Consider the following 26,905-nt stretch of genomic DNA (forward strand, 5'->3'; position numbering starts at 1 on the left):
AAAGCCTACTACAACCACTGTACTAGACTACCATAACTCTTACTGCGTTCTTAAGCTTCTCCTACACACAGATACGTGCAGCTGTCACCCCTCATCAAAGAAGTATCTCTTTGCAGCAGAAGACAAAGACTATTAAAAAAACAACGGGTTAGCCGGGCGGTGGTGGCGCACGCCTTTAATCCCAGCACTCGGGAGGCAGAGTCAGGTGGATCTCTGTGAGTTCAAGGTCAGCCTGGGCTACCAAGTGAGCTCCAGGAAAGACGCAAAGCTACACAGAGAAACCCTGTCTCAAAAAACCAAAAAAAAAAAAAAAAAAAACAACGGGTCAAAATGCAGAGAACAATTCATTGTGGTGTGTCCAACTCTAATAGATGTATCTACAACACAACCCTTGCATCTTAATCATTTTTTATTATTAATTTTAAATTTTATCTGGTAATAGTGATATTAATCAACTTTAATAGTTCTTTGTATTTGTGACTTCAGATTTTATAATATTAAGAACTATCATGCGTGTACTTACATATTTATATCCATGTTAAGAATGGATTGTCTTTCAGAAGGAGTTATTAAAAAATAGACATGGAAATTTACTTGGACCTATATATAACTGTTTATACTCAGAGAACACCTGAAAGCAGAAAGATTTTAAGATCCAGAGAACTAGGAAGTCTGCTGTGAGATTGTGTCTCCTAGAAATGACAGGAAAGCTGTCTCCATGACCCCTCAACATTACAGCTACCTAAACGAGATCTGTACAACGACAATATCAACAGACATGTTAATGTGGACGGGGAAATCTCAAAGAGCCTTGAAATAACCAACTGTAAGCTAAGAATGACTACTGACGGAGTGAGGATTAGTCTTTCACAGGGATGAGCCCAATAACTGGTATTCAATACAAAATGGTCAGTCCTAAAATCATACACACATAAGCAACACCAAGGTGTATTTATATATTTGTATGTATGTTTATGATCGTGTGTAACAATAATAAAGAAAAAGAAGTCATCAATTTGAAATGGAGTAAGTGGGTACATAGGAGGGACTGAAGGGAGGAAAGGGAAGGCAGAAATGATGTATTTATATTTTAAATAAAACTTAAAAATTTTTTTAAAAGTTACTTCCTTCAAAACAGCATATCCAACATCACATACAAATTCCTTTAGCACTTACGGCTCATATTTATGCCCAGAAGGAGGCAGTTCTTTTAACATCCCTGTCTGGTTGCCCCATGATGTTAAAACGGCCCCTTTACACCTTTATCCCCTTCCTTGACAATCAAGGGATAGTAAACTCTGTGCCTTACACACAACTTATTAGTACAAAAAAATGATTTGGCACCAAGGAGTCATTTGATAATAGCTTAAGGTCAGCCACACCAAAACCACATCTGTATTTTAATGAGGAATTCTTCTGGAAGACTAAAAAGCCATTAATGCTAAAAGAATGATGAAAATCTCAGGCAAGAATAACAAAATGCTAGAAACCAGTCTTTCACTGACCAAGTATAAAAACTTAAGCACTGATCAGAATGCAAAAAGTACTCTTGATAAAAAAATGGATTTGAACTGAGAACTAAAATGTTAATTTTCAGAATTACAGTTTTGTTTTCTAGTGCCATTTCATTGCATCACAATTCCACTTGTTTTACCCTCAGTTTTCCATCTATAAACTCATTGGCTGTGTCCTACTCATCGACTACAGATGAAGTGACAGGAATATAATCACAAGCAAGGCCCCTCCTCCTCCTCCCCTTCAGCCCCGGTGCCAGCTTTCCATTCACCACTCTTCTTCATGTTCCATTAGTCACAACTCTCAAAGTTGCCACATTGTGACATAAAAAGGTGACCCACATTATGTCCATTCTGTGGACACGTCCATCATATCCACTCAGTTATCAAGTACAACTCAAACGGAAGAGAAGAAAATACTAGCTCTCTGAATTCTTTCATCCCCTCAACTATTTTCATGAGAAAGAAATATCCCACAGCAAAGATCCACCAAATGGCAGTGGATCAGAGACAGCTCAGGGGTTAAGAGCACTGGTTATTCTTCCCGAGGACCCAGGTTCAATCCCCAGTACCCGCATGGCAGCTCACAACTGTCTATAACTCCAGTTCCAGGGAATCTGATGCCCTCTTCTCCACAGGAGAGTATTTTTAAGTTTTACTTATCATTTATTTAATGGGTATGTATGTGTGTCTAAGTATATGTATGAGTGCCATGTGTGCCCACTGTCAGATCTCCTAGAAGTGTGAGCTGCCTGGTATGAATTCTGGGAACTAAACCCAGGTCCTCTGAAAGAACAGTCGAGTGCTTTTAACTAATTAGCCATTTCTCAGAGCCCTAGGAAACATTTTAAAAGGAGTCATTAAGATGGCCGACTACTTAATTCATTTTTATTCACTCAATAAATAATTACTGAGTGGCTCTGAAAAACCAACCAGTATTCTTATGAATAAAGAGATAAAAATTGCTGGCTTTAGCATCCTACAACTACCCTTAACTGTAAAATAAATAATTATTTATTTTATAAGTAACAGTATAACAGCTAATTTCAAGTGGTAGGATGCACACAGTTAACAAAAAAAGAAGGCCTTTAATTCTGCATGGAATCCAAAGGTCGTGGCAAAAAGCAGTAAATGAAAAGGTGTGCACAAAGGAATGAAAGGACTCATTCCTTGGGTCCCCTGTTCTTTTGTTATACTGATCTTCATTGCTGTTGCTTGTGAAGAACTGGGGAGAGAAACACAGGGCTATATGCATGCTAGGCAAGTGACCTACCAATGAACCCCATCTCAGGCTCCCAGCTCCCCTTCTCCAGCACTCCAGGTTTTCTTACTATGCAAATTCTCCCCCAAGAGAGAAAAATGGTATGTATTCTGAAGCCAAATTTAAGTGAGCATGGTGGCCCTGGAATATAGAATAATTTATCCCAAGTTCTGCTATTCCAACATGGAAGCTGTTTCGTAGTTTTATGGTAATAGAACAAAGAAATTTGTAAATCAAGGCATTTAAAAAAATACACTGGTGGATGTAGTTATATTTTAATTTAAAAAAATTGGATGAAACATCAGACATGGGCTAGCCAGGCAGAAAAATCTCAACTATGGACCTCAGATATTATCTGATAGCATCCTTAGCCCACTGGTTGGTGGAGAGTAATGTTTTGTTAAGTTAGCAAATTCTAAACATTTTGGCTCAGCGTTTAAGAGCAAATAATATTTTCAAGGGGGTCACCCAGAATATCTACTTGATCTGATCTTCTCTCTGCCCACGCCAACTGACTTACACGTTATCGCTCTCATGTGTACTTTCAAATCACTTTTTAGATTTAGGCTTTGTCTTTTCAGAAGAAGATCAGTAAAGTCAAGGCACTTGTAGAAACTAGTATACAGCACCAGAGAGATGGCTCAGCAGTTAAGAGCACTCAATGCTCTACTCCTGGGATCCAATATCTTCTTCTGCCTCTGTGGGCACCCATAGGCAAATGGGATACAAACACACAGGTACAGATACACATACACATCAATAAAAATTAAAAATAATAAGAATTTAAAAAACGAGCTCAATGTTCACTGCCTGACATTCAGTGAAGAGCTGCCCCTGTACAGTCTGGCATTTTCAAGTGTGCAGTCCTTTTTCCAGACAAGGATTAGGTAGCAGAGAAACCAGACGGGAGGAAAATGCTGTTTTGTTTTTAAAAAAGAAATATTTACAGAATGGTTTACATTGCATTGTTGTAAAATTTTAAACAATGGGCATTTCAAGAGTAATTTAAAACTATTAGAATTTTTATACCACAAACTCATCTTAAATACATATTATATAAAAATGTCAAATACATTTCAAAAATCTTTAACCGTAGGTAGCACTTAGTCTAGGGTTCAATACAGAATGGATGTTCAATAAATACAGGTTGAGTAAAAAAGCAAACACACAATTAGGTATTCAGCATGTCAATCAAAATTATTCAATGGACTTTAATTCTTCACTTTTTTTCACTGTTGAGGAAACAGAGGAAGCCTGCAGTGAGTGAAACCCTAAGTAAATGTGTATTTTGACATGGGCATGGCCTGTACAGGACTCCATGAGCAACTGGCCTGTGGGAAACTGTCAAATCTTTCACTCTTATGGGCCAAACTCAAGAGGAATGGCAAAGTTTTCCTTGGAGTCTACAAAGACTAGCAACTTCATCTTCCTCCTCCTGGGTGTTTACAGCCTGAGACTGATGGCACTACTACGGAGACCAAAGACTAGCTAACCCCTCCCCTTACACTGCACCTAAGAAACAGCCTGAGGTCCCAGTCACGGGGGCAGCAGGAGCAGAACCCTCCAGGACCCCACATTCACTGGACATGTTTGTGCATCTGTCCTTCCTCCACTCCTCCACTGCTCCTAGTTAGGGTCTAACACACGCTACAGAACACCGCGTGCATCTCCAGCCCAGTGCACCTTTCTGATGACACAGTTTCCAGTGGAATACGACCATTATTACAGTACTAGTCCGACTCACACTGCATACAAGTTCTGCACCTACTAGTTTCGGTCTTTGTAAGTCACTCTTTTGAGAAAATTATTTATGAGCTCTCCTCATAGCAATAAGTGTCTCAGTAGAAATTTGGTTGGAAGTTTTTGTTTGGTACAATATTTTCATCAGGTTAAAAGGAAAACATTGCAAAGTTAGCATCAGAATGCAAAGTGAAGAACACCAGAGGCTGAAGTACTGTGTACTGTGGATGAAGGCCTTAGGACTGGTCTGAGAAAACACAGCAATGCTATTGCAAAGACAAACCTAGAGTTTTCATCCCAACCCTTAACCACTGTTCAAATCTCACTCGAAAGGTCGACTTCCTAGTGCATTCTAGTAGTTAATGTAGACATTAAGTAATAAAGAGATTATAGGGTTTTTATACTTACTGGTAAATGTTCAAGTAACGAAGTTACACTCTCAGATACATATATTATACTTCCATCTGTCATGATCGCTAAAAAAAAACCATCAAGAGCCTGAAATTAAACATAATGGTCAGTTAAGGGAAAAGAAAAATAGCATTTTACTGGAGAGAAACAGGAAAAATGATGGACTTATTGTAGAGATGTTTAGAGTACAGTCAAAACGGGAGCTATTTTGCTGTCGGTACCTTAGAATACTAACTTTCGTGCATCTTTAGATGTGTCTGAGGGAAAAACATCACTCTGGCTATCTACTGGAAGCAGGTTTCTAAAGGTAAGAAATCAATGTTCTGACTTTACAGCTGCATACATACACTGGATGATACACTACATAGTACAGTACGGCTTATCTGGAGTTGGTCACATCTCATAAAGTACACACAGAGAGGTGTGAGCTGGAAGTACAGGAATATAATGAGAGGAACAGAACGAAGGGAGAAGAACAAATTAAGCCTCCCCAAACTAAGCTGAGGCATAATCATGTAAAGCCCAAACTCGTGGTAAAGGCATCTTTATTCTATACATAAAAAGGAAGCTAACAGAAGGTTTTATATTGGGGCGGGGGCTGTGCTTCAATACTTGCAGTCTGGAAAAAATATATAAAACAAATTGGGTCAAGAAACATGCCTTGGGATAATCAAGAACTTAATGACACTGAATGAAATTAGCAGCAATAGTAAAAGAGAAGGATCAACCAAGTGCTAAGGATTACAAACATCAACAGGAGAGATGTTAGACACTAGATCCAGTGTGCTTTCATTTGACAACCGCAGGAGAGATGTTAGACACAAGATCCAGTGTGCTTTCATTTGACAACCACAGGACAGATGTTAGACACAGATCCAGTGTGCTTTCATTTGACAACTGCAGGAACAGTAGTGGCCACTGAAATGCTAAGACCTTCAATAAAGAAAAGGGCTGAAGACAAAGCTTGGAAGAATCACTGAAATATAAGTATGAAGAGAAAGAAAAGAGCCAGAGAAACAGCAAAGGCAGAATCTGGTTTGGAAAAGCTGGACAAGGAAGAGGGATGGTACAGTGACAGTCGATAGGCCACAGAACCAGAAAACAAGCCAATTCAGTGATTTTCCAAGAGCAACATCAACAGGAAGGCAAGTCAGTCACAACAAATTTAGAACAAGCTGACAACAAGAGGCTCTCATAACTCATTCACAAACCTGACAAGAAAATAAGGGAGGAAGGACAATTATTGTAAAGGGCTCATGTGCCAAAGGAACAGTGAAAACCGAAAGAATAATAACACAAAGAGCAACAAGTCCACTTGTAAGTTAAAGGAGAGAAGATCACTGGTAGAGAAGCTTCAAGTGACTCAGTTAAACAGCTCTCTCGAAGGGTCACTAACCGCGGGAGGAACTGTGCGTGTTTGTGTGTGTGTGTGTGTGTGTGTGTGTGAGAGAGAGAGAGAGAGAGAGAGAGAGAGAGAGAGAGAGAGAGAGAGAGAGAGAGAGAGAGAGAGAGAGAGAGAGAGAGTCAGTCATCCTTATGTGTCTGGGCACAGATGAACACACTTGGTTCAAGTGGAAAGTGGACAGTACATAAAGAAGGGATTGGGAGGGAAGAAAACCACTACAAGCTGGGTTGTTTGTTTGTTTGTTTGTTTGTTTTATGTTGTGTTGGGGTGTGGGGTGTTTTGAGACAGCTTGTATAGCTTACACTGGACTTGAACTCAGGTAAGCCACCATGCCCAATTTATTATTATCACTGCTGTCTACAGTGCTAGGAAGTGAATGCAGGGCCTCGTGAATATTAGTCAAGTGCCCTATCATAAGGCTATACCTTAGTCTCTAACTGTTGAAGGTACAGAAAAGGGTACCCTTCCCCATCTCTCTCCTACTACGGGAGAGATATGGGTCCCAGAGAAAACTCATTTTGAATAGTTCCTTACTTTCTAAAACAACTCAAGTTTATTTTTGAATAATGAGGGGATTTAAAATCTTGAATTTAAGGCAACTCTTACAGTATTATCCCATTATGATTTAATCAGTAATTATTTGATTGCTACTGTGAATAGAGTCAAATTGGTAAAGAAAGCAAACCTATGCTTTCTCATGTGAGAAGACTGGCAGCATTGAAAGCAAGTTATCTTTGACTGTGCTGGTGAGTTCACTCTGTGAAGAACTGCTAGGAACTATATGGGCTTCTCTCTGCAGAGAATGGACTGAAATGAAGCGCTTCATCATCCAGGCCCACTCCTAGAGCTAAAGCCTGCTCTTTCCTCTCACAGAGAAAAGTTTTAACTGTTTGCCAAGCATGAAAATCTTTTGAGTAGAGGAAGAAAATTTCCTTGAGAAGGGTAATTAGAGAACTAGGGAAGAATAAGGCAGAGAACGTCCCCATGTCATGATGGACAACTGTGAATTATCCCTGTCCTCCTACTGTATGAATAAAGGACAACTGCTCGTTACTTAGAACACTGTCTTTCATCTGGGTATCTTCTTGGTAACAGTGACTATTTGGTCAGCTCTAGGGAAGAAGACAGGAGTTCCTTGTGGATCTTCAGCAAAGATGAAGCTGACAGAGATTGCAGTCCTTGTCTTGTAGACTACAAGGAAGACTATGAGCTGCCAAGGGGAAAACAGTATACAAGCAGAGAGTACTTTAACAAGATGATTTTGTCCTGCAGCAAATGACAGACAGGCAATAGAGAGAGAGAGAGAGAGAGAGAGAGAGAGAGAGAGAGAGAGAGAGAGAGACAGAGAGAGAGAGAGAGAGAGAGAGAGAGAGAGAGAGAGAGAGAGAGAGAGAGAGAGAGAGAGAGAGAACGAGAACACAGAGACAGAGCGAGAGAGTGAGTACAGTTGCATTAAAAGAATAGAGAGAGACAACACAAGGAAGTGTTAAGACCTAGTTCTAGCTATGACATTAGTTAGCTTTTGGGGGGTAAACAAGCTTCAACTTCTCTGGACATAGTCAGAAATGAACAAGCTCAGCTAAATGATCTAAAGCTCCTGCACCAGCAACACTAACATGTTAAGTAGACAGTCTAAGCTCCTGCACCAGCAATGCTAACATGTTAAGTAGATGGTCTAAGCTCCTGCACCAGCAACACTAACATGTTTAGATGGTCTAAGCTCCTGCACCAGCAACACTAACATGTTAAGCAGACGGTCTAAGCTCCTGCACCAGCAATGCTAACATGTTAAGTAGATGGTCTAAACTCCTGCACCAAAAATGCTAACATGTTAAGTGGATGGTCTAAGCTCCTGCACCAACAACACTAACATGTTAAGTAGATGGTCTAAGCTCCTGCACCAACAACACTAACATGTTAAGTAGATGGTCTAAGCTCCTGCACCAACAACACTAACATGTTAAGTAGATGTTCTAAACTCCTGCACCAACAACACTAACATGTTAAGTAGATGGTCTAAGCTCCTGCACCAGCAACGCTAACATGTTAAGTAGATGTTCTAAACTCCTGCACCAGCAATGCTAACATGTTAAGTAGATGGTCTAAGCTCCTGTACCAGCAACACTAACACACTAACATGTTAAGTGGATGGTCTAAACTCCTGTACCAGCAACGCTAACATGTTAAGATAATGCGTACATCTGAAACTCAGCTGAAAACAGGGAGGGCCTACTCAGCTACAATCTGATCAACATGACCACCTAAAAGTAACACAACTAACTACATCATAGTCTTGCCAGTCAGATAAACTTTACCCAAACAAAACCAGACTATTTTATCAACAAATCCAATTCTAAGTTTATGATTAAAATTTTCATATTCAGTCAGAACAAGGCAGACTTGAAGCATGTAAAATCACATGTGTCTAAACATCTGGATTACGGATATAAGATACACACCTATATACATACCCTTCATCTTGGCCTATTACTTTTTAGAAATACATTTACTCAGTACACACACAAAGTTAAAAATATTTGTGCTACCATTATAGCTCAGTGGGTAAAATTGCTTGCTGCCAGGCCTGGCAACTTGAGTTGATCTTCATAATCCACCTGTCAAAGGAGAGCCAACTCCCACAAGCTGTCCTATGCCCTCCACACGTGTGCTGGGGCAAGAATGGAACCACAGACATACAAATAAATAAATGTAATAAAAAATTAAAAGTATCCTTTACATATTAAAAGTAAATACAACATTGTTCAGCTATGTGAATCTAAAATCTGAGGACAATCATAAAGAATTAACTTACATTTTCAAATTTTTAATATATTTTCTGTTTTTATGTCATAGCATCACTAGAATTTTTTGTTTATTTTTCTTTGATATTTATCTGTGTATGAAGTACATGGACTTTGGCAACTAATATAAAAGCTTCCTATTATGAAGAAAAAACTAAAGGTATTTAGCCTACTAGTAAAACATGTGCATTATTGATTATTAACAAAATACACAATTTTTGAGTTATAAGAAACTTTTCATGCCAATAAAAGCAAGCAGTTTATAACAAATACAAAAAATCTTATTGAATGAAAAACTGCACTAGGATTATAAAATAATGATGAATGAGTCATTTTCTTTCTTGTTATTGAGACTGGCTTGTGTGTATCCTTTCTCAAACATATATTTAAAGATATATTTTTGTACAATGCCAAACTTCTTTTAAGAGGACAAAAGGTAGCCGGGCGATGGTGGTGCACGCCTTTAATCCCAGCACTCGGGAGGCAGAGCCGGGCGGATCTCTGTGAGTTCGAGGCCAGCCTGGGCTACCAAGTGAGTTCCAGGAAAGGCGCAAAGCTACACAGAGAAACCCTGTCTCGAAAAACCAAAAAAAAAAAAAAGGACAAAAGGTAAAATTAAGACTGTTCCTTGAGTTATATGTCAACTGTACAGTAAATGAGCTAATTTATTGTTTCAGAGCTACTGAACTTAATTGTGCATAGCCTCCTTGTACATCCCAGAAGCCTGGGTGACATGGGCAGCTTTCCTGACAACTCTGGTCCTGGATTTCCTTATCTCGAATACCTTTTTTTTTTTTTAATTCATCTATTTATTTTACATCCTGGCCGCAGCTTTCCCCCGCCATCCTCCCCTCCACCCCGTCTCATCATCCCCCAACCCCCTCCTCTCCTGTCTCCATTCAGGAAACAGCAGGTCGCCTATGAATATCAATAAAACATGGCCTATCAAGTTACAGTAGACTTGAGCACCTCCCCATGTATTAAAGCTGGGCAAGGTGACCCAGTATGAGAAGTGGGGTCTCAAAAGCCAGTAAAAGAGTTACAGACAGCTCCAGTTCCCACTTCAAACACCTTCTTAAAGTGGGTCTGGGAATTGGATAAGTTAACAGAAGAAAAGTACCCTTCAGTTAAAGTATAGGTTTAAATGCTTATGCTACACATATCTCTAACAAATTTTAATAATTTCTGGTAAATATACAGATGAGAGTTCACTAACTGTTACACTCCAAAGTATAATCAAATAAACAATACATCCTCTTACTGAAAAATGTTCTACCTTGCTTCAGACCCTAGTAAATATAAAAAAGCCATTTGAGATGTAAGTATTATATACACATACATGGTACAGATAAATTCTTTATCTAACAATTTCATTTCTTACATCTATGATTTCTGCACATGCTGCCCAGGCTAGCCATAATACCCGACCCACCCTAATCACTCTGCCATATCCTCTTGAATACCGGGGTTAGTACTTTTATGATTTTTCTTATCACTGTTACCTACAAAGTAAACCACCTGTTTGCTATTTTAGGTTTCATGAAACTTGATACTAAATTCTGACAGTTTCTGTGCATAAATGATAACTTTATAATTCTATGCAGGAAAAGATAAAAGAGTAGAAAAGTAAAGCTATTAGGTATGAATGTTCCAAAATTTATGTACATTATATATCTGACTGGGAGATGTTATATTCTACATAGAAGCAAATACTGTTCTAAATTATTTTTAAAAGCAACTCTGTAATACAAGAACATCTGCTCACTTCCTTTTAAAAGTTTCTACTTACAGAATGATTACCTTTTAACACATATTTTTATTTGAAAAATACATCATTTATTACAACTTGTGGTTATATTAGGCAGATGTCTAGTAGGACTAAATGCTGTGTCCTACAAAATTGATATTGAAACCTAATTTCCCATTTTGTTGTACTGGGGGGAAGTGGCTAGGAAGTGATTAGGTGGTAAAGATGAAATTAGTGTCCCCATCAAAGAGTTCTTGAGGGCTCCTATACAGCATGTCTTTCATGCCATGACACAGTAAGATCATCCCTGAACTGGAATCAACAGCTCTCACCACATACCAAGTCCACTGGGGCCTCCTTACTGGACTGTCTGCCTCCAGGACTCCAGAAATAAACTGCTGTTTACAAGCTCTGGAATCAATGCTCTTATGGCACAGCAGTTCAGCTGCAGTAAGACAAGACACAACTGATAGTAGCATTTGCTGTGATAACACAGGCTATGCTTTATCAGAATGGAATGGGTGGGTGGTCTCAGGGTGAAGACTCAGGAGTTATAGGGTTCTGAACTATATGAAAGCGTCTCAAATTTTCAAATAATGAAAACAGGAAAACTTGGTATCACTCTACCCACATGGCATTATCTGCTTACAATACTTGATCAATACACTGATCAACTGTAATTATACATAAACAGAGCTTATTACATTTACACTGAATTAAGACTTTTCAATTATTAATACTGCTAAAACTATACTAAAATTAACCACTGTTAAAATTCTAGAAAAATAAAACTTTCAAAAATTAAATCTGGACATACCTCTAACATTAATTGTGTAAACTCTTCATTACTAAGGAATGTAGGTTTCCAGTCCTGTCGAATTTCACTAGCATCTGACTGTGCAGTGATTTCTGTAAACAGATTGACACATTAGCAGCATACTCTAACCACTGGGGGAGCACAAAACCTACAAGCTGTCTTCTCTTCCTACTCAATGATAAGAACAGGCAGTATCTACTGCTCTACCTAACAGGAGGCCAGGGTTTGAAAATGTGGAATGTTATTTTCTAGAACTTGGTCTGGATAATTTAGTATCAATTTTCTTTTGGGATTTGGAGGGCGAGGGTATGGCTTTGATATGCTCTATGGTGGATAGGCCTAGGTCTGTTTCCAACTTGGCATAATTAGCAAATAAAAGCAAGCAGATTACAACAAGATTATTCCAAACATTGTGAAGAATGTTTACCTCATCTTCTCCTTGCCATTCAAATGGTACTATCTTGAGTAGAGATAAGGGATCAGCTCAGAGGACAGGTGCCAATGGGGTCAGCCAGTCTGTTTTCAACAAAAAGGGCCTATTTTTGCCAGGTAAAAGCTTCCTCCTAATCTTAGGAGACTAAAGGAGGATTTGGGGCCAGAATTTCACAGTGACATTGCTTGCAGAGTGACTTGCTCAGTGTCTTCTTAACGTTCCTAACGATAGGGAGCTTGCCAAAGCTCTGGCGTCTCTGGCATGGCACACACATTTACCACATTACGTCTTCATTTTGCTACAGCAAATAGATTTAGTTATACGAATGTTATCATAAATAATGAAATCTGAACTATTTGCTGTTTAATCAATGTTTTCTTTTCTTTTTAAAACAAGGTCTTACTACGTATTTCAGGCTGGCTTCAAACTTACAACTCCTGCCTTAGTTTCCAAATGCTAGGATTATAGGCAAACACCACCATGCCTCAACGTTATCTTTCCATTTTAATACTACAACAATCACACAAATTAAAGACCAATAACAGGCTGTACTCTACCTTACTTTATAGTAAAAAGTATGGACTATATTGTTTTAATGTTTTGTTATCAGATATTTAAATATATCATATTTACATACCAAATTTGGCTGTTACAGATGACTATACTGAACTATGACAGGTAACTAAAAAGTATAGCTACTAATTCTGTGAAATACAGTCATGCTCTTTAAATTGTTGTCAATTATATACACAATTATATACACAAGTTTAATAAGGTTTAGTTAATACAGGTCTATGTTAGATGAATAAATACTTTAAAATTTTCCCTGAAATTTACCACAAATTTCATTTTTGTGAGAATTAAACATTCAATTTTGTGGGTAAAACCTAGTTAATGCCCAAATTAATGTTCTATTTTCAGGTGGTGGAAATGTATGCTTTTCACTTTATTTCATTCAACAATCATTTACTGAGCTCTACAATGTTTAAGGGACTGACTTCCATGAGTGTGCCACCTGTACAAAGGGAGCTCTAATCAGCAAGGACACTATTTACAAAGAGGCTCAATGTAAGTGACTGAAACGTTTACAAAAGAATCAGAAGAGAATGTGGCATGTGTGATAGGATGCTAAGATAAATGAAAACATTCCCAAAGGATCTCATGTTTGAGCCCTGGGAACCTAATCAAATGGTATAAAAATGGAAATGCCAGTTTAGGAGAAACTGACCTGACAAAATGAAAATGAATCCATTTTAGGGGAACTGAGTTTGGAGACATGGAAAGTGCTATCTTTAAGTTAACTAGAAATACAAGGATGAAAATTCTGCATCTAAAAACAAAGATTTATTAGTAGCTTAACACAGATGCACAGCAGCCATAGTTACACAATGAGTTATCCACAGGAAAGAGGGGTGAGAAAATCAGATCACAAGGCTAAGCCTTGAGAAACATCCCATTGAGAGAGCAGAGAAGGGAAGAGGAGGGAGGGCCAGACAGGAAGGGGAAGCAGAAGCAGAATGTGGATGCCATGGGAGAAGAGAGTCAGCAGCGGGCAGATCCGGATCACCAGGTCTAACTGTACAGAGAGTAAGGAAGAAGAAAAGTACTTCTGCTGGACTGGGGATGGCTAGGCAGTGTCAGGAACGAGAGCATTTCAGAGAGTAGTGCAACAAAGCACTCTAGCAATGGAGTGCAGAGGTGGTAAAGAAAACGGAACAGAGGTAGTAGTGAGCATCTGTCTCCCTAAGAAGTTCCGCAGTCTTACCTCTTCTGAAAAAGCAAATATCCTTCTCTAGTTTTTACACAGTTTAATATCTCCACTACCTAACTACCAAACCCTTTAAAAGTGTTTTTTCCATGAATTATTAGTCAAGATGATTTTCTTCTATCAATAAATATTTTTAGGTATCGTGTTTCTTTCCTAGACATACACTGGAATGACCTTTTAAAATGGCCCCAAACTTTCGGACACACCCACAGCCTCCCAACACACACATGCTCAGTTACAACCAAACCTCCTGCTTTCCCACTTCTGCACACAGCATCTCCTTTGTGTAAAGCACTTTCACTTACTCAACCTAAGACTTAGTTTAAAAAAATTACCTATTTGTACACCTTGAAACATTCTTTCCTTTATGATAAAAAAATTGTAAAATGTGTTTCCCGAGCTTATAGTTTACAAAAATTACTCATTTGTATTTTAATGTGTTTACACATTTGTGTCCCCTGGCTTGAGAGTCAAGAAAGTCATCCTAACTTCATAAGGGCCTAGAACACAGCAACCACTAAATAAATGCTTGTTGAATGAAAGAAAGAACATACTAGGAATCTTTTTTTTCTTATCTTAAGCATCATATAAGTCATGGTGTTCTAAGGGAGAGTCTGCTATAAAAACCATACTCATTTTACAAAGTCAGTATTTTACCTTTATGTTTGCGTAAAAAGTCAATGCTCTTCTGCAGAACAGTGGACTTGTCCATCTTTCTAGCATTCCCAGGAAGCATAGATCCCAGCTCTTTAATGAGAACATTGAACTGATCTCTACGTTTCTTTTCAGATTTGTTTCTAGATACTCTATGAAAAAAGAAATTAAATATGTAGTTTTTAAACAATTAATTTAATTACACAAATAGTTTAATACAGTCTTCAATTTGGACATGACATAATATATTTCAGTTTACTTTCAAAAGGTCAGGAAATAATTGAATTTATAAACTGTATTCTGATCATCTACACTTTTCTACTCTGCTAACACATCTGAACACATGCAGGCATTACACATTTATTCACTATTTTCTAGTTCATGGCTCACTACCTTTTTGCTTTGTCCTTGTCATCTTCTTCCACCAATCCATCAAAAATACTACTGTCATCTCTACAAGAGAAAACAAAGGGAAAAGACTAAGAGAACTCAGTAAGCACCACCATCAAAGCGACAAGGGATCCACTCAGACTGACCCGCTTCCTAGGTGAAGAGATCATATAAATACAAGCTCAGGAAGCACAAACTGATTTTCTAGTAAAGTTTAATTACATTTAGTTACACTTTAAGTTTTTCACACATGAATTTTTATAAGCAGTTATACTCAGCTATATGTGTGTATTAGGCTAAACAAGAATTTATCTAGTTTAAATATTTTATTTCAAAACTTTAATACCTACTAAAAACCTATCAAATGCCAGTATAAAATGACATCATCACTGTATTAAACTACCCACCTGGAATTATAGTAACTACAATATCCTAACTTTAAAACCTTCTGAGATAGTCACTTTTAAAAACACCACTATTCATAAACATCCAATTACTAGCTATGAACTTAGTCTTTTTGACCCATTTACCAGATACTGAGTAGTACTCAGGTGTCAGGTTGTGTCCTGGATCTTACAGAATATTAAACAGGACTAACAGCTGCTCTCTTCTAGTTTATCTTCTAGTAGAAAGAACACGCATGAAACTGTGTAGCAGCAGGTCTTAGTTCTAAAGGAGCCATGGTGTGGTGTTCTGAAGGAGACTGACCCCCAAAGCTCATGGACTTGAATGCTTGGTCCTCAGTTGGTAGAACTGTTTGGTAGATTAGAAGGTGTGGCCTTTTTGAAGGACGTGTGTCCTAGGAGTGGGCTTTGAGGTTTCAAAAGCCTCTGACATTCCTAGTTAGCTCTCTCTCCCTCTCATTCTCTCTCTCTCCCTCTTTCTCCCCTCTCCCATGGTTGTTAAGTCACCATGTCAGCTCCCAGGTCCTGCTCCAGTGAGATGCTGCCCACCCACTGGCACGTTCCCTGCTGTGATAGTCATAGTCTCTACCATACTCTGGAAACATGAGCCCCACATTAAACGCTTATAAGTCACTTGGTCATGGTGTTGTCATGGCAACAGAAAACCAACTTAGCAATCCTGGATGGTTACTGAAGGACTGGTAGAAATGAGAACATTGAGTGAGGATTTAAGTGACAAGATGGGCACAACTGGAGATCTGGGGCAAAAGTCTAACAAATTACATCAAGAGACTCTTAAAACTAAGGAGTGGTATCCAAGTTTCTGGTGGTTGATGAGCTTTTACATGAATCCACCAGTCACACCATTCAGCCAAACCTTGCTGTGGCTTATGAAGATCAACAGCCATTGAAGCATCTACTAGCCTCCTTTTGAGGTTAGTTGTGAGTTGTGTTTCATGGAGGCTCATGAATAGACTTGAGGGAGTCCATTTAAGCCTGGGAACTTATTTTAAAACTCCTAATGAATATATGTTTTTCTGATGAGGGAGTCTATAAATTTTATAATATTCAGATGTAAGGAATCCGTATTAATAATCATTACTTTATCTCTGTACACACAGATGACATCTCAAACATCATAAACTGTAGAAAAAGAATTGAACAACCACTCATCTGCAATCCTTTTAGATGACTGGCATGTCTTTTCAAGGAGGAGACTACACCTGTAATCCAAAGCTATGGCCATAGTGAAGGCAAATCTCTCTAAGGACATTCCTTGTCCTTAAGTCTTATGCTCTGGTACAAGATATATCTTTGTTCTTTAGTTCAAAAAAGAAGAAAAGTTGCCTTCAGATATCAACAGCCACTCTGTACAACTCTATTTGCAAAATCCTTAAAAAACTGGAGTCATCATACATTAAATTATAATGTAACCATAATTAAATAAGCTAGCTAATTCCTGACCTGTATCTATAAAACCTTGAGGATCTAAGCAATTCAATGAAATAATAAAAAAGATTCTGTTCACCAGCTCTAGACACTATTTGCCCAAAATTAACCTTTATGTGCCAGGGAGGGAGCAAAGGATGGAGAAAAGAAGGCACCAAATACAGTCTGAGAAGTGAATTTTAAGACCATCAAATGTTAGAGATGTTAAAGTGTGAAAACAACAACTGTAACAAAACAACCTGAAGAGTCTTAGAAACAAGGCTCGAGAGGTAGCTCGGTAGTAAAGCAGTATACTAGTACACTGACATAAGCACCTGACTATACACTAGTACACTGACATAAGCACTTGACTATACACTAGTACACTGACATAAGCACTTGACTATATACTAGTACACTGACATAAGCACTTGACTAGTATACCAGTATATTGACATAAGCACTTGACTATACACTAGTACACTGACATAAGCACTTGACTATACACTAGTACACTGACATAAGCACTTGACTATATACTAGTACACTGACATAACCACTTGACTATACACTAGTACACTGACATAAGCACTTGACTAGTATACCAGTATACTGACATAAGCACTTGACTAGTATACTAGTACACTGACACAAGCACTTGACTAGTATACCAGTACACTGATAAAAGCACTTGACTAGTATACCAGTATACTGACATAAGCACTTGACTATATACTAGTATACTGACATAAGTACTTGACTAGTATACCAGTATACTGACATAAGCACTTGACTATATACTAGTATACTGACATAAGTACTTGACTAGTATACCAGTATACTGACATAAGCACTTGACTAGTATACCAGTATACTGACATAAGCACTTGACTAGTATACCAGTATACTGACATACGCACTTGACTATATACTAGTACACTGACATAAGCACTTGACTATACACTAGTATACTGACATAAGCACTTGACTATATACTAGTACACTGACATAAGCACTTGACTATACACTAGTACACTGACATAAGCACTTGACTAGTATACCAGTATACTGACATAAGCACTTGACTATATACTAGTACACTGACACAAGCACTTGACTAGTATACCAGTACACTGATATAAGCACTTGACTAGTATACCAGTATACTGACATAAGCACTTGACTATACACTAGTATACTGACATAAGCACTTGACTATATACTAGTACACTGACATAAGCACTTGACTATACACTAGTACACTGACATAAGCACTTGACTAGTATACCAGTATACTGACATAAGCACTTGACTATATACTAGTACACTGACACAAGCACTTGACTAGTATACCAGTACACTGATATAAGCACTTGACTAGTATACCAGTATACTGACATAAGCACTTGACTATATACTAGTATACTGACATAAGCACTTGACTAGTATACCAGTACACTGACATAAGTACTTGACTAGTATACCAGTATACTGACATAAGCACTTGACTATATACTAGTATACTGACATAAGCACTTGACTAGTATACCAGTACACTGATATAAGCACTTGACTAGTATACCAGTATACTGACATAAGCACTTGACTATATACTAGTACACTGACATAAGCACTTGACTAGTATACCAGTATACTGACATAAGCACTTGACTAGTATACCAGTATACTGACAGAAGCACTTGACTATATACTAGTATACTGACATAAGCACTTGACTATATACTAGTATACTGACATAAGCACTTGACTAGTATACCAGTATACTGACATAAGCACTTGACTAGTATACCAGTATACTGACATAAGCACTTGACTAGTATACCAGTATACTGACATAAGCACTTGACTAGTATACCAGTATACTGACATAAGCACTTGACTAGTATACCAGTATACTGACATAAGCACTTGACTAGTATACCAGTATACTGACAGAAGCACTTGACTATATACTAGTATAGTGACATAAGCACTTGACTAGAATACCAGTATACTGACATTCCCAGCCCCAAAAGAACAGAAAAAAAAAAAAGCTTTACAGTCAGAGAAAGAAATAAATGAGCAAGTTTATCTTTTTCCAAGACTCATCTATAAAGATTTAACTAATGAAATAATAACCCTAATCACAGTTATGTCTTATCAGCTCCAAGTGCTAAGATGCTTGCAGAGTTAGAGGTAGCACCAACAGACTGGATCCTACAGTCTAAAAGGGGCCAGGTAATCATTCGCAAACATTGTTTCTTTCAGAACAGTTGACTAAAACTCCCTAAATCAAGAATAAAAACTCATTTGGAACATAAGTCTTAAGCTATTCACTTTGACTTTTAAAACTACTAATGTACCTTACTTATTATTTCTTTTTTGTTCTTAGTATAAATTGAATATAATGGCAATTATGTTTAAGCATAACACTTCTATCAAGCTGATATAGAGCATTACTCTAAGAGTGAATTTAAAAACATACCTGTCAACAATTGAGCTCATTTTACTACAGCTTACGGTAAACAACATAACACATTACGTTTTCGTCTTGTGGTAGACATTTGTACTTCTCCTTGGGAGAAAGAAAGAAAGAAATGGTTATTAGTTTTCTGAAGCACTTCTACAAACTAGTCTTGAGAATACTGTAGGTTACTGTGCAGATTTCAAAACGAAGCTGGTGCATTATTTTCAAGCAAATTATCTTTGGGTAGGGAATATTTGAGGGTTTTTTTCTTCTAAAAGGAATATGGAAAAATTCAAATTCATAATGTAGTTCTCTAAAGTAATAGAAAAGTCATTTTTAATACTCAGTATGTACCTTACATAACTATAAACTGACTACAATAATGTTATCTAATAGATATTTGCTGAGATTTTATTTCCTGGTAAACAGCATGGTAGGCCTTGTGTCTACAAGGATGAGAGGCTCAGCTCTACAGGCAAAAATCTGTAATGAGCAAGGAGACAGGTATCTAAACAATTATAATAAAATACACAATGAAGGCTACATTATTCAGTGGCATCATCCTGACAGGAAGCAATCAAGTGTGTCTGTGAGAATTACAGAGTGAAGCCTGGGGCACCGAGGCCTGTCAGGGGTCAAAATTTGCTACTGAAAACATGGTACCGAGGCAGGAAGCATCCTCATCACCTCAGAACCCACATGTCCAGGAGAATCTCACTGCTAGGACTACTCAAGTCTGAGAAGCAGCAGACGACAGAGCACAGAAGCCAGGGCTGAGACAGCAGAGTGACAGTCTGTGACTGCACAGGAACCAGGAGCTAGAACAACACTGGGTGTGAGAGAATCAAGAGCTTCTTCTCTTCACAGGCATGTTCCAGTCCAGTTTTAACTAGTGTACCTAAAGGGGCTGCAGGAAACTTGAGGTGACGCAAGTCAGGCAGAGAAATAAGTACCATGAAGTGTTTCCTACTCTTTCTACGTTTCAGTAATTAAAACTTAAAATGCACTGCTTTCAAACTGAGTCACAGACTAAAACTCCTTTAAAAAGCAGTTTATCTCAAGTCCTGAGTTAAATATTGATTAACAATGACCTTATTTATAAACATCCTAAGTTTTGAGGTATAAGAAGTTTATATTGTTGTTTCCTTTATTTAGAGTTTAGAAAATAATATAAATTAACATGTAATTCTATCTAACCCAGAGACGTTTCAAGGTATTTGAACAGGAGTGTCACTGTTTTCATAGGGACCTTCCTAAGAGGAGGAGAGACTAGCCCTTGAGAAATGACACTGCACTGTCTATGTGGTTTGACTAACAAAATGAGACTCGGGGGACCAAGAATTCTCACAAGATAATGACCAGAGGTAAGGAAAAACAGAGGATCAATAGCACCACAGAACACTGCGACTCAAGTGTCTGGGTTAACATCAAAAGAGGGATCCCACAGTTACAGACCACTCGAGTTTACTTAAGTCAACCTTCGAGAGCAAAAGAAAGGGGAATGGTAATGACGGATGCTGGTTCTATCACTAAAATAAAAAGTACAGTGGAAAAGGTATATAAAAAACTAAGGGGCCAAATCTCTGCCTCATGTGTCATTAACTGTCACAAAGGAGAACACAGACCAACACGGTATGGGGATAAGCCCACCAGGAAGGACACTGCTGACTGTCTACAACGGGAAGGGATCAAATGGTTTACAAGACCCGCCCACTGCTAAGCTATTCTTTATTACCATCAACAGTAATTGTCAAAACATTTGCTCAGCTTATGACTACATTCATAGTCACACACTGAAGATTACAATCGTTCACAGGATAGCTTACAATCTTTATTCTACTTTTCCAGCCAACTGATAGATACATTTCATTTACGAGAAAAATAAAGGGAGTAAAATGGGTAGGACTAAATACCACCACAGCAAACCTTTTAGGAGAATGTCAAAGTAATAAAATAATGTGGTAATAAAGAAACACACAAAACACCCCAAAACCCAGGCTTTTAACAGCAAACTATAGTGAAACCTGCTCATCAGAAAGGTTGATTTTAAACATACCATTTTCCTACACAAGCTGAAGAGAAATTCCAAGTATACAGTCTACTCATATAGAATAACATTTATTTTTATGAAGTACTGACAATAATAGACCAGAATGATAGGCAATGTGTCTTTAAAGGGATCAGTTGCAATTACTTAAATGCACAGTTCACCAAAATGCAAAAGGATCAAGTTAAAGCTAGGAATTAAATGTCCCTTTCCACAAACCCCTTGAACTCCAAGTCACAGATTTAGCAGGTGAGCACATATCCCATTACTATTTCATGATGTCATAGTACGGGGCACAAGTACTGGTGTATAAACACTACTTTAAAATCAGCTTTTAGTGCAAGCTTACCAGGGGATGACAGGCAGCATTAAACCAAAAAATTCTATCAACAATTTCAATGTGGTAAATACAGAAGCAACTCTACTTCAGCACACAGCAGTGCACAGAATTAGAGACAGCTCAGTGTCTGGCAGTTCATCTTTGGAATAGAATCGTTCACATAAAAAGGATTCTGTTTTAAAAATAAACTCTGCAGTGTATTATTAATGGCATTACACTACTGTCTTTCTGAATCCCATCTGCGGTCACCCACCACAGGCTTTCCATTCCGACTGCTGTCACTGATCAATATTAGCACAGTTTATTAATTAGTACTTCTTATCTTTAAGAGACCGATAAAATAAGAGCCCACTTCTCTTGACCCACCAACCTTCTTCAGCTACTGCCATTTGTTATTGTTGTTCCTTTCCCCAGGAAAACAATTGTGATCTCAGTGTCCTTATTTCCATTCTTTTATTTTACAATCTAGTTTTCTTTCCACCTGTACACACATGTATGAAATTTATACAGTCAAGTGGTTTTAGGAAACTTACTATAAAATCAGTAGTTCTTTGTTCTCCGACCCATTTTCCACTTTCTTTCAGTAATAAGCTCCACTATTGTGAACATCTTTTGTTACTTTTGATTCTTTCATTTTCAGATGGAGTGCCTGGACAGTCATAATTTACTCTGTCCCAATGTATTTAAATTAGCCTCTTTGGCTCTCAAAAGTGTCTAGATTTTTAGGCATCTTTTAGTTAATTCTACTGAGAGAATTCACTAAATTAATTTAATTATTTTTAGGGAGCAGGAGGATTTTTGCAACTTTAATTTATATTTATGTGTATGGGTGTTTTGCCTGCTTGTATGTATGTGCACTACCCATGTGAAGTGCCCTCAGAGGCCAAAAGAGGACATAAACTCCCTTGGGACTGTAGTTACAGGGGGTTGTAAAGCTGGGTATTGAACCTGGATCCTCTGGAAGAGCAGGCAATGGTCTAATCACTTTCCTGGATGGTTTTAGTTTTTGGTTTTTGGTCACCTAGACAGGAACTACAGTTATCTAAGAAGAGGGAACCATAATTGAGAAAATGCCACTCTAAAACTGGCCTGTATGTAAGCCTAAACATACAGGGGTATTTTCTTAATTAGTGACTGATGTGGGATGGTCCAGCCAATGCCACCCTTAGTGTGTGTGTGTGTGTGTGTGTGTGTGTGTGTGTGTGTGTGTGATCTTAGAACATATTAAGTATTAGATTCAGGTTCTTTAGGATAGGACACCTTTTGGAATGATCTTTGTAACATGCCATTTACCTACGCTCTAGACTTCTCTGGATTTTAGTATGTGTTTCTTGCTTGATATTGTTCACATTGGTTGTAGTTCCATCTTATCTAGGTCATTAACCTTCTTTACCCCTGGACAATATTTGATAACCATTCCTTTGTATATAGTCTTGTATTAGGTTAGAACTTTCTTATTTAGACAAAAGGGGGAGATGTAGTGGGTAGCCATTCCAACCTTGATCTGGAAGTCCCAACCCCCATTGAGGCTTCGGTAACTGTCACACCTACAAGGCGGGGCCAAGAGAGGACCCTGAAGACCTGAGATCCGGATGCACCGACTCTCTTGGTTCCTGGACCCTGGACGCTGGAGGTAGACTGAGCAGAGTTCTCCAGAGAACACCGCCGGACTGCACCACGCCTTTCCTAGACCCTGCAACCTACTCATCCCTTCATTTGTAAGTTACGCCACTAAATAAACCTTCCTTTTAACTACATGGAGTGGCTTTAATAATTTCACCAATATCCTAGACTGTATCTTCTCCTGGCTTCTTCCTGTATCCTGCTTCCTCTGCTTCATGTTCCTGCTGCCTTGATTTCACAATGAGCCCAAAAACCCAAAAGCAAATAATCATGGTCTACTGAACCCAGATTCCAAAATACTAATCAAGACGTCTGTCTTAAAGTAGTGTATGTTGGGCGCTGCACCACAGTGACAAGGGAGACCTGAGGTTCAGCTGCACTGTCTGCCAGCTGTCTGGACATGTTCTCTCTCCCATCACTTACTGCTGCACTTCGGTACCCTCCACTGAGATGGCTGACTTGCAATGGCAAATACTGTACTGTACATGCAGGGCTGCCTCCTTGACTCTCTAGACGATCCCTTGGTGGATGTGACGTAAGCCATCATGTCTGCACTGACTTCATGATTTCTTCTTTTGACTTCTAGTGCAGAACATGTTCCAGCTTTTGTATTCACTATAATGACCATCACTTCTCCTATGGTAAATACTAGTCTGTACTAGGGCTGAATACACTTCCTAGGTAAACAAATGCAAACATTTAAGTACGGCTTTATGCCAACAACTTCAAAGCCTGAACACAGACTGCTCTTTTTCTTTCTTTCTTTGGTGACAGGCAATCACACGGCCCAGGCTGGTCTCAAATTTTGGATCCTCTCCCTGTCTCCCAAACAGGCACGTGCCACCACATCTGGTATCACAATGCCTTCCTGACATATCTATAGTTTGTGTGAGTGCATGCATGTATGCAGTGTATGTTATCATATGCACACGTATGTGCAGACGTGCACGTGTGTAAACCAGAGGCTGACAGCATGTTTTCTTCTACTCTTCTCTATCCAGCTTTTTGAAACAGAGACTGGCTGAACCTGAAGCTCGCCGATTTAGCTCATCTGGCCAGGGAGCTGGGAGATCCACCTGTCTCCACCTCTAGTGCTGGGTTACAGGTGTGCAGTGCTACAAGAGCTGCTTATAGGCGAGCTAGGACCGTGACCTCAGGCTGGTCCTCACGCTCCACAGCAAGCGCCTGCCCAGTGAGCCATCTCCCCAGCCACCGCACGACTCTTCTACAGGTTTCCAACAGCTGAATCAGAGCCCCTGACTGTTTCCAGCCCTCTGCTTCCCCCCTCACTTTCTCCTCAAGCTGATCTTCCTGTGCACTCTGCAGTACCTAGGCACACACCAGCCCCGTTTACATTCTGTTCTTCAAGCACCCAGTCATTTCTGTTCCCACTGCCAATGTAGCTTCTTTTCTCTTTCGGAGCCACACGTGGCTCAGCACCAGCCATTTCGCTTTCAACTAAAGTGACTTTTTCAACACAGCCTTCTCTGACTAACCTTATGAAAGTCACCCCCAATCTATCGTCCACTTTAATTTTCTTGGTAGTACTAACGGTTTGTTTACTGCTTGTCTTCCTTCAAATGGTATCTTCATGAGACAGAAAAAGCTTCAGTCTTATTAACCATCATAAAATCATAAATTAAAGTAATACATAAATAGTAACTACTGTATGGCAAATGTTCTGAGTTGGACTTAACACAAAAGCAAAATTTTGTAAATAATGCTTTCTTCAAATAAGTATGCCAAGCAATATCTAAGTTCTTTTACATATTTTTTTGCTGGGAAAAATCAATACAATGGAAGATTATAGAATGCCTTTACCTTTTGCACTTTTTAGATCTTCAGAACGGATTCTCCAAAACCCACAAGCTCAAGGCCTTCCTGTGTATGACTGACCATCAGAACTCTATTTAAACAAGAAAATAATGTTAAGTTTATCCAACTTATATACAATTTTAACACAAAAACATTTTAACTAATTCTTAAAGCACAAAAGATAAAGAACTTTGTTATAAAAATAAACAATAAAATTGGAATTCTATAAACTGATTCCATAAAAAGAAAATAGTTTTAAAACTACAAACAAGGCCAGGAACCTAGGGGAAAACCAAATACTACTTGCCGACAGCCATGTCAGGGGAGCAGCAGGTAATGACTGAGGTTCAGGATGTTGGCCACCAGAAGGCAACCCCCTGGTGGATAACTCTGTGTAAGTCAAGGCCTCTGAGACCACTGACTCCAGAACGTCTTTTGCTTCTGCTCTGTCTTTGAGTGCTTGCTGTTGCTGTCTCTCTCACTGATATCTGGCACAGCAGAACTGGGCGTGGGGAAATTCCCCACTGCCTGTAAGGTAATATGTTTATCTCATGGAAACTTCCTGTTCTACTGGGCAGTTTTACCTACAAATTATTATGAAGATGATTTCCTCCCTAAGCTGTACAATCTAACTGATAATAATGTTAGCTTATACAGAGCTTTGATGAATAAAAGTATATACAAGGATATGTTTTACAGCTAAATACTTATGGGTTCTACCTTAGGGGCTTCTTTATATCACAACTCAGGTTAATGATTAGGAGAAAACTGAATTCCCTGGAAGCCAGGCTGGCCTTAATTCTCTTAATACTAAAAAGATACAGTTACAGGTTTCAATGTGCGATGTGCATCATTTAGCTGAAACAAAGCCTTGTAATAACTTCAGGTTAGATCAGATGTTTTGACAATAACTTTAAGATGAAAAAACCACAGAGAACAATCTAATGCCCATAAGAACACATAGCTGAGGTTAAAAGCACAAAGCAGCCCAACTGTTAAGGTTGGTTGTTTATCAAAGGTGAAGATTAACTTCTTGTACCCATTCCTGCTCTCAATCTCCTGATATAAGAAACTAGTGATAGATGGGTATACACCCTAAAGATCTGAAGTATAGCCAACTGATTGTCTTTTACATACAAAAGTTTAGGTTTGTGATTCCTCTAGGATTCCTTGTAAGATTAACTCTCAAGATAGACAGCAGAACGACTGATTCTGTCTTTGCAGTCATGGTAGTTGGCTATGAAAAGATGCTGTCTACTCACATTCTGGTGACCTGCAATAAATTACTTAGACGTAAATGTATATGGGATATTGGGATGATTTTGTTTTTAATCATGTAAGGGAGATGAAAATATGTTAGCTGTACTCTGTAGGAATTTAGCAAAATCACTGTATGGGATAGAGATTAGAATGAACAGATGTTTTTCAGAAGTACACTGACCTGGAAGAATCCTTGTGGAAAACAATGATTATTTTGCTGAAGGGGCCTTGCAGCCATCCCATGACCTTGGTGACAAGACACCTCAGGCACATCTGTGTTGTTGTTTTTTACTCCTTTTTGGGGGGCCCACCACCCAGCTACCAAATAAATCACTCATGGAGGCTTATTCTTACTTATAAATGCACAGCCTTAGCTTAGCTTGTTTCTTGACAGCTTAACTTTAAATTATCCCATCTACCTTTTGCCTCTGGGCTTTTACCTTTCTCTATTTCTGTATATCTTTCTTTGTTACTCCATTGCTTGTTGTGTAGCTGGGTGGCTGGCCACTGATGTCCTCCTCCTTCTCTTTCTCCTTCTTCCTTTTTTCCCAGATTTCTACTTCTATGTATTTTCTCTGCC

At 38.6% G+C, this 26,905-nt stretch overlaps 1 protein-coding gene across 15 annotated transcripts in view; it reads right to left on the reverse strand.

The window, feature by feature from the left end:
• Clock (clock circadian regulator) overlaps positions 1-26,905 on the reverse strand; it is a 91,604-nt gene that overhangs the window by 35,431 nt on the left and 29,268 nt on the right. For 11 of the 15 annotated variants that reach the window (XM_052735197.1, XM_052735195.1, XM_052735188.1 and 8 more), the window contains 6 exons: positions 25,072-25,156; positions 19,259-19,348; positions 14,945-15,004; positions 14,555-14,703; positions 11,697-11,788; positions 4,924-5,013 (listed from right to left, as the gene is read on the reverse strand). In XM_052735197.1, the coding sequence (XP_052591157.1) occupies positions 4,924-5,013; positions 11,697-11,788; positions 14,555-14,703; positions 14,945-15,004; positions 19,259-19,305 (438 nt within the window). In that variant the 5' untranslated portion in view covers positions 19,306-19,348; positions 25,072-25,156. Of the gene's footprint in view, positions 1-4,923; positions 5,014-11,696; positions 11,789-14,554; positions 14,704-14,944; positions 15,005-19,258; positions 19,349-25,071; positions 25,157-26,905 lie in introns of those variants that run through there. The other 4 variants (XM_052735198.1, XM_052735199.1, XM_052735200.1 and 1 more) reach the window with 4 other exon arrangements.

This window comes from Peromyscus californicus, unplaced genomic scaffold (assembly GCF_007827085.1).
Source record: "Peromyscus californicus insignis strain IS unplaced genomic scaffold, ASM782708v3 Scaffold_13__1_contigs__length_99412109, whole genome shotgun sequence".
Taxonomy (NCBI): Eukaryota; Metazoa; Chordata; class Mammalia; order Rodentia; family Cricetidae; genus Peromyscus; species Peromyscus californicus.